A 15,828-nucleotide genomic window follows, 5' to 3' on the forward strand; every position below is an offset into this window, starting at 1 on the left:
CTGTATAGAGAATCCTATGTAGTCGCAGGACCCCTTATTGGCCTGCTATAGAGCTCTGCTAGGCAAAACAACTATATCTGGTTGAAGAACGAAGCGCAACATTACTGGACAGAAACGGAAGGTAACAGACAGGCTAAGTCCTACATTTTGGGTGTATCAAAAAGGAGAACCTACGAACTCCTTCTCCTCCTCCTCTAAATCCATTCTAATATAATCTTACTAGGTTTTAATCTCATTTAAATAGTAGCAAATTTTCGCGACTAGCAAACAAAATCAATTAGGTGGCAACATTGCAAATAAGACAAATGAACTTTTTCAAAGTGAAAATAATTTCCATATGGAACAAAATATATGTATGTATGTACATAAGTCTTATGTATGTGCCTAAGTGAAAATAAAAATCATTGCCATTACAATTTTAATGTATTTTAAAACAGACGTGTGCCATTGAATTTAATTTTTCATTTACATATTTCTTTCTTAAAACAATAGAACAGAAATCTAGTTCATTGACGTGTTGTTTCTAGTATAAAAACCCAAGATTGACTGCGCCTTTTTGGCAGANCAGACGTGTGCCATTGAATTTAATTTTTCATTTACATATTTCTTTCTTAAAACAATAGAACAGAAATCTAGTTCATTGACGTGTTGTTTCTAGTATAAAAACCCAAGATTGACTGCGCCTTTTTGGCAGACGTCAAAATGATATACATATACTCATTTTCCGTTGCCTTTTACGCGTATGCGTAATTTTATTGAAATATTGTTTGCATATTGATTTCATTGAACCTAATTCATAACATTTTAAGTAATTTTCTTTAGAATAATAAATAAACATCCGCAATAGTTTCCGATTCAGTTAGTATACTACGTACGTTTTCTTTGCAAAAATCTTGAATTAAAAATTTTAATTTCTGAATTTATTACGACGAATATGGATAAACCACAGAGAGATACAGTAAAACAGCAAAATTAATTTATTATGGCTTATAAATTATGAGTTTTATGTTACACATACATTAGTACATACTATGTCTGTGGCTTTTTCACTGGTACATTAATCAAAATATGCATAGATGAAATTATTCCAAAGTTTAGCCAAAATTTCAGAATAAATACTGGGGATGCACACCAAGGATCGTAAGATGGATGTACACTATGATAGTACGACCAATAGTAACCTATAGGTGAGTGGCTTTGGCATATACATAGGCTCACTCTGGTAAGGTGATCCATCACCAAAATTGCTTGCTATGTGCAAATGTCCGACGGCAGCGCTGGAGCTAATTTTTCGCGAGAGAAGACTTTGGTAAAGGTAGGGTTTTATCCTCTAGCAACAAGGACAATCTAGGGTCCCAGCTCCCGCTAGTTCTGTTCCTAGTAGTAGTTGTCGAAAGAAGGTTTGGTTTTTGACCTTGAGTACCTCTATTATGGAGAGACACGTCCAGGCAAGCAGACTACTGTGGTCCTCAGGTGGCTCTAAGCCCCCCTGACGACATTGGAGCAGACATATATGGCCCTGGACTGAAGCTTTCAGTACCCTTGGGTACTTTCCCAAGCATCTTCCAAGCGGAAATTTACGCCATTAGTCTGTGTGCAACCTCTGGTAGGAATTACCGAAATGAGAAAATCCTGATGGTTATTAAGTGATAGTCAGGCGGAACTTATGACTCTCTCATTCTTCAAAGTCAACTTCTCATTGTTCTTAGAGTGTATAGAGAACCTTAATTTCCTGGCTAAGAACAATGCTATCTAACTTATATAGGTGCTAGGGCTCATGGGAATTAAAGGAAATGGGAAGTCGATCAGTTAGCCAGAATGGCTGCTTCTTTGATCCCGATAGGACCTGAGCCCAGCCTTCTCAGAAAGGGGAATACAAATTGAGGGCACTACATTGGCGTAACAGCATGGGGATTCGCCAAGCTGAGAGCTTACAAGGGGGTTACAAAGAGGGAATTACATAAGCTAGAGATCAGAGAAGCCGGCTCACGAAGAAGGGCGAGGTATATAGGACATCTATGGTCAAGGCAAGCGCACATACACTCCCTACACCCGGTTTATATCATAATATTCTCAAATTTATAGAGCCTTTAGGGCTAGATGCAGTACTGTAATGAGCCGAGGGCACAATAAACCTACTCGTCACTGTGCTTACTCTATTTATATCGATCTAACTATCCACCTAGGCCACCGTGAGCTGATTATGATCGCATAAATGAGACTACTTGCATTCCTCTATTTACCCTAGAAATAAAACCAGTTCCTTGATCTGATGAAGCGCACAAAATCATTACTACTGCCAGGATCCAGTTCAGGCAGACACTCAAAAGAATAATTGAGGAACGAACGTCGACGAGTCCTCGCCAGTGCGGGATTGTTTCAGATCGAATGAAACCAACTTTTTTTCTTTCGCAGTGTACTCAACCACAAACAGTTTCAGTCGTAAACAAACTTTTTACAAACTGGATTTAGGCATTTGTACTGATAAAACGTTGTACCTTCTGACCTTTGTGGAATATAAAAGGTTAAAGACCAGACTTTGAGGAAGCATATAGCGTAAGCTTATACAGAAATCGATTAATTTGGAGCTAAGCAAAACTGCTCTGTTTTGTCTAGTTGGTAAATATGAATTCAAAATGCAAACTGCTAAGGAATGCCTGACCCCTCTATCAACAGCGCCGAAGTACTTCCTAATCAAGCTAATTTAGGTACTGACATTGCGGAAAGGCACCCTTGAAGCGTTATCACCGGGTATGGAGCAGTTGGAAACACCTCTATCCTCCTGCGGTTCACTCATGGACATTTCAACCTCATTTAAGCTCAGCGAGCGCTGGACCAGAACTAGAACCAGAAGTTCCGAGTTGCCATAATCAGGTTTTTATGCTTGTAAAGTTTCATCTCTCGCTTTTGGTGGCGGTAGGTCATTGTGCGACTAGTATTCACACAGTAAAGTTGCGAATCTTACCTCATTCCTTTTGTATAAGATGACAAGAGGATGATGAGGTGGAATCATCTCAGCACTTTCATCCCGTATTAGTCGCTTTTTTGCAGCGTATATACTAATATAGACATGCACGCTCATACAATTTGTATCATGGTATCTACTCAAAAGTGAGTACAAAAGCAATACCGGCTGATTACTTTAAAATGTTTACATATGCTAGGTTTTGTTTTCAAGATAGATACACACATTTTTTCTCTTGCTCTTGTTGTTTTTCATTTGCTTAGTAAACATCATCATCAGATTTTGTTGCTACGCATTCTAAGGAATTATTTTTCAGTTTAGCAAATAAAATAAACATAATAATGATGTTTGGAATGAAAATAAACGCATTGATAATCGGGCAGATGATCATATTCAAGAGAGATAATGAAGTTAAGGTGAGCGATTATGATGATGAAACTTACATGAGCTATAAAAATGCCTAAAAAGAAGAACATTTGTTTGCCTGTCCTTGCTGAACACTTGGTCACTTACGAGATATACAACAGCTGCCATGTAATGCAGCGAAAATTGGGTTCTGGATTTGTGGTGGTAAATAGACCTCGCCGCCGAGCATTGTACATAGGTAGTTCATCTTACCACAACCCGCAACAAGTCTAACAGTAGGGAAGGATCTTTTCGATGATCATTTGGAGCGCACCTACGAATGCTGCCACGATATCAAAATCGTGTTAGGCGAATTCAGTGCTAGGTTGGACGAGTGAGTTCTATTTGGTTCCAGCGTCGAAAATTTGGCATCCGTTAACGGACTGACGCTGACCGTCTTCGCCAACACTAGGCTTGAGCATAAAAGAATAAACCAGGTAGTGCGGCTGACTCTAGATCGAATGATTATAAACCAAATCGAACATCTTATGATAGACGGAAGGCAAGCCCCTAGTGCTTGATATGTACAAATATGTAAGATTCGAGGGGCAACCATTGACCCGGATCACTATCTCATTGTAGCTTGAAAACAATCTAGTTTTTATATTGCCAAATATTTAGTATATTAATTTAACTTTTATATCTTCTTGAAATTCTCAGGTAGCGTTTTATTATTTCTGATAAGATTCTTATTAAAAAGTGCTCTTATCATTTGTGCAGAAGCAGAATATGCAAATGTTTTAACCAGGTCAGCATGAGCAATTATGACCGCTTTAACCCAGACACGTTTTGTTTACTTGGCATAATCTGACTATGGAGCTACACCGGTTTTTATTTCTAAAGTTTTATCATCCCCTCAAATGCTAAAAAGTACTCATCTGAGCACGCAGACAGATCATGATTTAATAGCATGATCATGATCGCCCCAAAAAAAAGGAAGTAAACTTTTATGTCATCATCAGAAATCAAATATATTTTCATAAACAATTGAGTATCAACAAAACATTTTTTTTGTTCATATTTATGTATGTATGTACACATCCGAAAGTTTTCAACAAAATTCGCAACAGTCAATATTTATGTTCTGCCATGGTATCTCACTCCCTTGCGCTGACTTTTTCTCTCCTCCTAGGTTGGAGACTGCAATGTTTTGGAATTTTCGAGTTCATTTTTAGGGGATTTCCTTTACAAACCTAAATACATGCATACATATGTTTATATATAAATATGTACATACATATGCATATTTGTTTACAATTTTTAACAGCCTTGTTGTTGTTTTCAACATTTTCAAAAATCTCATTTGTTTGGTATTTTTATTTATGTTTCATTCTTATGTAAACCGCACAATTCGAGGAAAAATTATAACTTTTACGATTTGTTTTGCAATTTTTGTGCAAACTGGAAATGTGCGAAAAAATATTTATGTCAAGTCTTTGAAACTGGACTGGACTGGATTCGAAATCTCAACGTTATTTATGGCAATTAAAAAAAGTTTAAAATGTTTTGGTAATTAAAAAAACATAATTTTTCGATCATATATAAACTGAACATACACTTCTGGTAACTTATAATCTTCCATTATTTATACTAGAAGCTTAACGCTGTGTGTGGGAAAGAATTTTTTTGGAACTTTGAAAATTGGACGTACATTTTTCGTAATTTAAAATTTGGACATAAATAAATATTGATACAATGAATTTTGATTTTGAATTTTTCTATAATTGAAAAACAAGACATACGGTTTTGTGGTTATTTAAAAACTGAACATAAATTTTTGGTAATTTAAAAGTTGGACATAAATCTCTATTCGTTGCTTAAAAGTAATTTTTAGTTATTTGAAAAGTGAACCGGCCCTTGGTCATTTAAAACCACAACATTAGCATAAATTAGACATTTGAATCTTGGACATAAATTTTTAATAGTTTTAAAGCGGAATTTTTTTTATTTTAAGAACTTGCAGTAATTTTTTGGAAATTCAACGTAAATTTTTGGTCATTAAAAAATTGGACATAAATTACACTAAGTAACAAAAAAAAAAAATGTCTCAGTCCTTGGGATGTAATTGTTATTTCCTAGTCTGTTATGCCTTAAAAGTATGGAAACCACCTAATATTCCTCGGAAACTTTGCTTTTGTGACCAGGACAATGTGATTCATTAAAATATCTAAAATGAACTTATTACTACAAGAAATATACAGACACTATAAATCAAACTTTATAAACAGAACACAAAAAGAATCAAGGGTGTTTCGACATGCATTACGGAGTCATTAATCCCCAAGAGAATTTCTGACTACTTTTATATTTTGGGACAACTGATGGATACATTAACAGCAACTGTAAATGATATTCGTGAGATAAATATGATACATATAAAATCATATATGATTAGAGTCATAATTTGATTTAAATGAGCATTCATGAATCTGTCATAATTTTTTGTAAATTTAAGAATTAGATGAAGTTTTAGTAGCTCACAAGTGAATATACATTTTTGCTCGCTGCAAAAATGGACTTAAATTTTTCATCTTTTGAAAACAAGACAATAAGTTAATTGGTAATGTGATAATTTGTCTTATTTTTTTTAGTTGACTTATTTTTTGTTTTCTTTTTTTGAAAAACTTCGAACTGGACATAAATTTTTGGTGATTCAAAAAGGAACATAAGTAACAATAGACATTAAATAAAGGAACATAAATAAAATAGGCTTATTTTTTTGTTTAAAAAAACATGACATAATTTATTGGAAGCTAATAAATTTGACATAAATAATTGGTCAACAGGAAAATTTGTTACATTTTTAATCGTTTAAAAACTGGAAACTTTACTGGAGTTTTTGCAAAAGCTTAAAAAAGAATTATTTCAAATTTTCGCATTGAATAAAAAATTATAATGGTTGAAATTGCAAAGAATGTATTTCGAGTTTCTCATACGAAAATAATATGTCTCATTTTTGAATAACTAAACATTTATGCCCAGATTTTAGATTACTAAAGATTATATCTAGATTTCGAGTTACCAAAAATGTACGTCCAATTTATATTTTAAAGCTTTCATATATAACATACCAGCATATCCATACATACATACATAAGTAAGACGTATGTCTTAAAACACATCACTGTTTATGTTTTGCCGCATCAGAGCCGCCAGCTCACAATCAGACCGCCTAAGCGCTTCATATTGTCACTTCTATTGCACATAATTAGCCATTTTCAGCTTTTGGCTTTGTCAACTAAGCCCAAAAACACATTAAATATAGTCACAATAATAATGCAACGCTTGAGTGCAATTACAGCTGTGACTACAACAGCAACAATAATAATACGATGCCTACACTATTAATAACAACTCAGCTGCCTAGCCAGTCAGATAGCCAAGCAGCCAATCGTCTCTTCGTCATAGCAATAATACCCGTAGAAGAAATACAAAATGAAATATTTTGTTGGTTCGTCCGCATACGCGGCGCCGCTAATGGTAAACTTGCACTCGATCAGGTCTTTTAATGGCTACAAATAAAATACTTTAGCACACTTAGAGAAAGTGCAAACAGGGGAAACTACATACGTGGTGGGCCGTGGATGGCCAGAAAGACCAACAAGCAACTAAAGAGGCATTGGTAGTTCTGCCACTTCTTCGCTGGTTGCATGCAACTAGAAAGATGTACGTATATGTAATGTACGAGTAGATATCACTTTACCCGCAAGCGGGATTTCGTGGTNCCAATTCCTTTCCACTTTACTCATCCTCGCTTTACTCATGTTTATTTATGTGCGATTGTCTTTTCTAACCAGCCGCGAAAGCAGGCGCTTAGCTAACAAAAGCATCGACAGCAACAAGAGCAACAATAACACCATCATCAACAACAACAACAACAACAACAGCAGCTATAAATATTGCCTCAAGTTGCATTCGCATTCGCACAATTGTCATCTGTGGTCTATTAAAATTATCCGTCTCACTGATTGCATTTTATAGTAAATTTGCTTCATCTGCTTCAAATGCTTTTTTGCTTTGTTTTTGCTTTTAGTATTTATGCCAGACTTAAATGAGGCGACAAATGTTGGCATTTTTCGAACGTTGTGTATTGGATGAGCTCTCAGCTGCATGCGAGTTAATTAAAAGTGTTTAACTAGCAATCTTAATGGGAATATTTCACAAGTGAATGAATGCACACATACCAGTATATATGTACTTACATACATACGTGTGCATTTGAGTGAATGAGCCATAAAATGCGGACGAAAGTGCAATGAAAAGCCGATGAAGGATTGAAGCTTTCGAAATATTTGGGTCACTGTAGCTCAGGGAGCTCTACTTTGGATTAGTGGAAAGTATAGGGGTCAATCCATGTCAAATTAATAAATAGTCAGTATCGACCATTTCTGATTCAGCTAATTTTTAGCATCATCATATAGCATAGTTCTTCCCAAACAATTTTTTTTTTTTCGAAAGATTAAAATTTCAAAATTTTCCGGATTTTGCAGTTTTTAATACCTCAAGAACTATCGAAATAACAAAGATTGTTCTGGCCTTGTTTTAAAGATGATATTTGGGGCTTTATTAAAAATATAAAAATACAGAATTTTGAAGTTCAAAAAATTGTTAAAGCAAAAAAAGTATGTAAATTTTTGACCAAATTCAGTTTTATACATTATACTGAAATTTTCAAAAAGTTGTTTTTAAAACGTTATAAAAGTTGTTAAACTGTGAAAAAATATTAAAAACTATGTTAAAAACAAATTCAAATTAAATAAAAATTGGTTAACATATTTTTATTTATAGTTTGGAAAAAAAAATTTCAAAGTTCAAATTTTATATATTTAAATAAAAAACCACTTCTTGAAAATTTCAGGATCGTTTAAGATCAGTTGGAGGCATTTGATAAACAAAATTTAGTAAAAGATATTTAAAAGTTTTTACTTTTACGATTTTTTCTAATTGTGAAATTAAGAATTTTGCATAATTTTCGAAAAAAATATTTTCTTTTCGTTATATGATAAAATAAAAGTTCTGACCAAATTTCAAACAAATCAAGAACGGCCGATTCCAAAAATTGGTCGATTTGACATGGATTGATCCATAGGTAAGGTTGCGTTAGGTTACGTTGCGAAGCGCTGACTATAGCTGATAACTGTAGGAAGTGTTTATTGAAAATCATTATTTTAATGTTCTACATTCAGATGCAACTGAACTGAACAATCGCTAGGCGGCGCTAACTTTTAGAATAGCTGGCGCTATAAAACTAAAAGTCTTTCTAAGTATGCCTGTTACAGAAGCGTGGGCCTACTAAATGCTGGTCCCAATCCATATGAAACCTTTTGGTACGTTAGAAAATGGCAACGTTTTAATAGTGCCGCTCCTACATATTGGATTTAAAGGCCTACTCACGGCCGCAGCGTTGGCCACCTTGTCTTGTAGACAGTAAAGTTCTATCATATAAAAATCTACACATAGTTTTGTTTTGTATTACGCTTAGGACCAGCTACGTAAAAATGGTTTCCAATGAAAACGAATCGGATGCCTCGGACGAGACCATAAGAGACGAAGCAAGGACTATGAAATGTTCAGACCAGCGCCATCCAGAAAGTGACGGATCTATACTAAACCACCTGGCCGCATAGCGATGTCTAATAAAGTAGCCACGTCGAGGAGCTCAAATTTTGTATCGGATTTGTTATAGGCATCCTCATGGTCGATGAGCAATTTGCCATAATTCGTATCAGGCAAGGTTTTTCACAATGCTTTCTATTAGCGCTTGGAATGCACTTATGAGCGCCACCCGGGACACCAAGTTGATCCTTTTTGTAAGCTATTGGGCCTTATAAGCAATCTTTTTCCAATGGTTTGAGGCTAATCTACTTTGTCGGGAGCCAAAAAATTATAGTCTGTAGCCCACGGATCCAGCACGAGTCAGTAGTCCTGTAGTACATCAACAAAAATCTTAGAGAATGTCAATATCAATCGATCGATCAGAGAAGAGCTAAGAGCAGAAGTACATCAGCTGGAATAGCACATTAGAAAAACACGACTGGACTAAGGCAGGTGAAAGAACTTCTTGGAAGTTACAACTCCAAGACATCTAGGGAACTAATCATCTTCCAAAAGGCAACCCTGAGATTTATAACAGGACCAGGCTACGGTCCCATATGAACACCTTGGGNTTAGAAAAACACGACTGGACTAAGGCAGGTGAAAGAACTTCTTGGAAGTTACAACTCCAAGACATCTAGGGAACTAATCATCTTCCAAAAGGCAACCCTGAGATTTATAACAGGACCAGGCTACGGTCCCATATGAACACCTTGGGGATCAGTGCAGACGAGTTCTGTGTTTACTGTGGCACGGCAGCAAAAGCCCCACTGCAACTCCTTTTAAAGTGCGATACGGTTGCCAGAAGAAGACTAACACGCCTTATTAGTGGAATTAGAATTGGGGAGTTTAGTAATAACCAATACTGAATTTTTTCAAGTAAATAGTTGTGAGCAAAAAAAACCATTTCTTTTACTAAAAACTTGTCCACTACTTATTTTAAAATAAGTCCATGAGCTCATATCACCAGCAATAGGTCAGTGCCCAAGTGGCTGACTACGTGACTGGCTATGTGACGGTCAAACTATCATTACATACTAACGTAATTCTATTTACATAATCACACCACAGAGGCTGCTGCTGCGGATATTGCGCCGCCACCATTCGGGCAGTTAGCCATTGAGACGTGTCGCTATCTAGCCAGCTAGACAGTCTGAACAAGCGCCTCACNGACTGGCTATGTGACGGTCAAACTATCATTACATACTAACGTAATTCTATTTACATAATCACACCACAGAGGCTGCTGCTGCGGATATTGCGCCGCCACCATTCGGGCAGTTAGCCATTGAGACGTGTCGCTATCTAGCCAGCTAGACAGTCTAAACAAGCGCCTCACTATAGCTGTCCATTCAAACATATATGTACAAATCTGTTTAGTGTAGACTACTGTATACAAATGTGCATTTGTAAATATTTGCATCATTTTGTATTGAAATTTGTAAGCAGACATGGATTTGTCTACAAATATTTACAAATTGCGCTACATACGAAGTTTTTGCGAAAGAAAACAAGAGCATGCGAAAAACTTAAAGCCTAAGGACAAAGATGGAAAGGAGCGCGGAGATATACTATGAAAAGTGTGCAAAAACAGCGAAATTAATTGCAATGCTAATGTTTGGGCGCGTTTGGCTTTTTGTCTACTAGTTTGTTGTTAATTTTGGTTTTTATTTACATTTATTTTATAGCATTTTTGTGTTTTGTTTTAGGATCTTCGTTTTTTTCAGCTCCGGCTGCATTATCAGTGTTGTATATCCCAAAAATTCCAAAGCATCGCTAGGCAAACATCAGAAAAAGAAATTTTGTCGAAGCATAAATGTTTTCCAGCTCACTTAGGTGAAAAAAACTGGAATGAGCTGATCGAAAGCACAAAAGTGTAGGAGAGATAGTGCAGAGGTGTTGAAGAAAATTTTTGGAATAAAGCAACGATAGAATAAGAAATAAGGTTTTCGTTGGTATCTGAGGTCACTTGCGGAAGGTAATTTTTGAATTGTTTTGGTTCTATATAACTTCCATTAAACCAAGTTTATTGCCTATTATAGTCAAGCGTCGCGAAAAGCTTTGACTTAATCACAACCTTAACTGATCATTGCATACCTATGCTTGGTCCGGATGGATCCTTCGCCATCCATATTCATTCAAGGGAAGATAATACGAAAAGCAACCTTTGGAACCAGGGCCGAGTGAATCTATTTACCGATGGAGCAAAGTTGAATGGACGGAAAAGTGAAGCTGTCTTCTGCGATGAGCTCTCCAGTAACCCCAAATTTGTGCAACCAAATCATTTCGGTTTTATTCAAGCGGATGTATTCGCCAGATAAGTATTTACGAGTATATATATGTATGCATTTCGATATTCACCCATCAAATAAGGCGCTTTGGTCTTTAAAGGAACGCTCAAAAATTGTCAGAGAAAGCCTCGACCGCAACATAATATTTCGCACTCTTGCAGAGTTTTGGCCAGATAAAGAGACTGTAGGCGGGCCGCTGACCACAATTGGTTGCTGTTTGAAAAATCGGCGCCTAGTCAACTCAGAAAGCACTTTGCGGAAACCTTTAAATGGAAGGTCGCTAAGTCCTTCTAGCCATGGATAGATCAAAAGCGGTCTAAGGAGCTGTTAAAAACTAACACAATTGGAATCCATGAGGTAAATTTCAAGTTATCCTTTAAACGAAGCAAGGTAGAACGTAGCGAAGTAAGGTAGAACGAAGCGAAGCNGGATAGATCAAAAGCGGTCTAAGGAGCTGTTAAAAACTAACACAATTGGAGTCCATGAGGTAAATTTCAAGTTATCCTTTAAACGAAGCAAGGTAGAACGTAGCGAAGTAAGGTAGAACGAAGCGATGTAAGGTAGAACGAAGCGAAGCTGCTGGTTTTCACACTAAACGAAGAGGTGTGGAGATTTTTTCATGGAATCGGCTAAAATCAAAAAATGCTTTGCTTTCAGCTCAAAAATGCCTCTGAAAAAAGCAGCATGAATGAATACTTCCATACATGTAGCTTAGCCAGGCTCGGCCTCGATTCCTGTGTGAACGTACCCTTAGGGTCTTTTCAACTTCGGGAATAGATATTATATATTTTTATTCTATGTATTTGGAGATATCTAGAAATTTTCATTACTGTTTTGTGAAGCTTTTGGTTGGATTTTTGAGACCCTCCGGGATTTTCTGGGGACTTTTTCGAAGTTTTTAGTATTTTTTAGATATCTTTCCAGATGTGGTAACTTGTGGCATTTTCTCGGTACCATTTGGAAGGTTTAGCGATTTCTTAGCACCATCCGGATTTTTTTTTAATGTAATTTTCGGAGTTTTTAGACTCTCCGGATGCTTCTTCGGACTATTTGAAGCTCTTCAGGATTTTTAGGCACCTTCTAGGATTTTTTGGGGATTATTTGAAACACTTTAGGATTTCTGGAAACCTTCGGGGATTTTCCGGGGACACTTGAGGATTTCTTTGGAACTGTCGATATTTGTTGCGAACTCTTCACAATTTTGGGAATTTACGTGTTTCTTTCTGGAATTTTTGGGTACTTCTGACTCATTCTCCGAGCTCTTCTAAATTTTTTAGGTACTTCTTAGCACCTTCCAGAATTGTATGGGTATTCTTTGGCACGCTTCAGGGTTGTTGGGCCCTTCCAGGATTTTCTCGGGACTGGTTGAGCCTCTGCAGGATTTTTAGGTCCCTATCGGTATTTTTTGTGACTTTTCATACTTTATTCGACACATTTAGAGATTTCTAGAATCTTTAATTTGAACGATACATTAAAATTTGTACGCTTTTTTAATTATTAATGAATTTCTAAATATTAAGAGGCAAAAAATACTCGGATTTTCTTTCTCGATATAGTTGCTAGAATCCTGTAATCTATTAAGCTTTTTCGCTTTTAATTTTAAAACAATTACAAGGATCAAATTTGCAAAGCGGTTGCTCAATGTTTAAACAAATCAAATATTCAGTTAGTTTGTTTAACAATAGCCCGTGCGCTCGATCAATAGTGATTTTCAATGCGATCTTTCGCGCCTTCCTCCAACTTAGCAGTCAACTTCAATAGCCAGAAAAGGTTTCTAATTAACGTTCAAATGATCGCTATCATGAGTCATGTTTTGAGTTTAGGGCGATCATTCATCGTTTGAAGATACATACATACGTATGTACATTAGGGTGGTCTAAAAACAGTAAAGTCGAAATTGTAATGCTATCACCCCCTAGGATTGTTCTATATCGAAAAAAGTATAACCCTATTTCTTTATTTCGAAATCAAAAAATATTTAGAGGTCGCTCAAAGCGCTCAAAATTTTCCATGTAATTTTATATGGGAAAAATAATTTTTTTCGTACAAATGGTGTATAATTCTTGAAAGTCAATATTTTGCGATCGGAAAACTCTGGTCTCTTCAGGAGACTTTCAACAATAATACCCAATCGTTTATTTAACAATTTTTTAATACTAACGATTTTTTATTGGTCGCCCCAGTGCATTTTTCGGGGTTTTGTGGGTTTTTGGTGGACCTATAAAATATTGTTGCGATGAAAAATTGGTGATATAAATAATTGGGTACTATTATTGGGAATCTCCTGCAGGTAAGCAGAGTTTACTGGTTGAAAAATATTAATTTTTGACTATTCTATACCATTTCTACGAAAAGTTTTTTTCCCCTAAAAATACATGGAAAACTTTGGGCGCTTTGAGCGACCTCTAAATATTTTATGATTTCAAAATAATAAAATAAGGGTATATTTTTTCGGTATAGAACAATCCTAGGGGTGAGAGCATACAAATTCCGACTTTACTTTTTCACATGCATTTTTGGACCACACTAATGTACATTCAAAGAGTTCAACACACGCCACCTACGCAATTTATATGTATAAACAAGAAAGGAGAGAACAAAAACAAAACGCAAACGCCTTTTTGTTGCTTATTAGAAGATACACCCAATCAGCACACGATCGTGAACATAAATAAGCTAATTATTTTCTCTGATTTTTCGCTTAAAATGAATCATACGGGCAATTTTCACAATTCTAATTGTATTTGTTGCTTGCTGCCTGCCGGCTCCAATAAGCATTAGCTCAGCATGCGAGCGAGCAGCAAGCAGCGACACATGTAGGGAAGCGTGCAAATCATATATGTACATATGTATGTACGTGTAAACTATAAATATTAGCTATAATTAGTCTGCGTTTACTCACCCACAGTCTTGATTATTTGAAAATCATCCAGATGATATTTTCGCACACCTTTCGCCGTTTCGACGCTGCTGCTGTCATCTGTCTCATCATCATCATCACCCTCATCGTCAGTCTCATTTCCATCATCCACCTCATCGGGATCATCCTCTTCCTCCTCTTCGGGATCGTCATCCTCTTCATCGAGCTCTTCACCTTCATCATCCTCTTCTTCCGCTTCATCATCCTCCTCTTCGTGTATATCATTATTTTTGCGCGCTTGTCGTCGCGCCTCATCGTCCAGCACGTGTTTAGGCACCTCCTCCTCTTCGCACTCCTCACTGCAATCTGATTCTAATGGATCTGAAGATTCACTGGAGCCAACACTGTGCGAACCGCCGCCGCCACAACTTTTGCCATTTCCTGGGCCATTTAGCTGCGCACCGCCAAGTTTCAGTGTGTATGTGGCTTCGTTAGTGGGTTTTTTGTCGAAAAACATTGTTGTGTTGGGCGCCATTTTGTTGTTGGAACTGGGTCCCAAATTTCGGAGGCGCGTGTATGTGGTGGCCGCCGACATGTTGGTGTGGTTGCGTGGGGGCGGGTGCGAGTGTGTGTGTGAATGTGGATGTATTTATGGGAGATTGCGTCCGATTGCGGCGCTCAGTGACTGAAAAAGATGAGACAAAATTCGTATAATAAAATTACTAAAAATTTACAAAAAATTAAATTTGGTAGTAAATCAAATCAACTAAAAATTACATGTACATACTTGAAACGTTATGTATATACTAAAAATCGTAGATAGGTACTAAAATTCAAAATTGGCAAAAACTTTTAGTAGTGTTTTATGCTCAATTACACTAACAAATCTAAAACACATTTGATGAAATGAAATTAACTCGAAAGTAAATCCACTAAAAATTAAATGTTTACTAAAAACCAACTGACAAATATTCATGACTAGTAAAAGAACACATAAGTACTAAAAAAGTAAACTGTCGAAAAATGAAATAATCTGAAAATCAAGTCTATGTATACAAATAAAGTGTACTAATAATCGTTTACTAAAAATTGTTGGTAATGAAGTTAAAAATGGTAAAATTTAGACACGCCATTATTCTAGTGCCCCAAAAAACTCAAAAGGTTTATTTGCTAAACATTAAATAAATGAATCTACCAAATATAAAATGTACCAAAAATCACAGGTACTAAAAATCAAAATGCTTATTATTATATTAATGTACTAAGAATCAAATTAAAATTTGGTTGCGCAAAGTCTGCGAAGGCTAACTGAACTTAATAATACAACTGTTCTACATTAATGATGTTCTAAAATGCTTGGAAAAGCTTGGTGAATTCGATTGAAATAATTATTTAAAACAAAATCATATGTTTTAAATTTTTCAAAAATCATAGAAATTTTAACTTAAAGTTATAAAATTTAATACTCCAAACAACTTTGTGAGCTAGGCTTTAAAAATTTCTTGTTAAATTATGCTTCCAAAATGATTATACAATTTTCTGAATTTAGTAACATGTAGTTCTTTTTAATTCAAAAGTCTTCACTATTTAGAACTTTAACATAAAATCTCACTCTAAAGTTATGTCTTAAAATGTGTACATATTTGCAAACATATTTTCAAGCTTGCACTAAAATATCTTCCATAAAATTTTATTCTAAGAGGTTTGTGATA

General features: G+C 35.8%; 1 protein-coding gene across 2 annotated transcripts in view; it reads right to left on the bottom strand.

The window, feature by feature from the left end:
* The window catches only part of Pka-C3 (Protein kinase, cAMP-dependent, catalytic subunit 3), a 33,545-nt gene extending 18,749 nt beyond the window's left edge, over positions 1–14,796 (bottom strand). For both annotated transcript variants that reach the window (XM_017626603.1, XM_017626602.1), the window contains exon 1: positions 14,159–14,796. In XM_017626603.1, the coding sequence (XP_017482092.1) occupies positions 14,159–14,711 (553 nt within the window). In that variant the 5' untranslated portion in view covers positions 14,712–14,796. The remainder of the gene's footprint in view (positions 1–14,158) is intronic.
* Positions 14,797–15,828: the final 1,032 nt, after the last annotated feature.

This window comes from Rhagoletis zephyria, unplaced genomic scaffold, assembly GCF_001687245.7.
Source record: "Rhagoletis zephyria isolate East Lansing unplaced genomic scaffold, Rhagoletis_zephyria_1.1 Rzeph_scaffold_04705, whole genome shotgun sequence".
NCBI lineage: Eukaryota > Metazoa > Arthropoda > Insecta > Diptera > Tephritidae > Rhagoletis > Rhagoletis zephyria.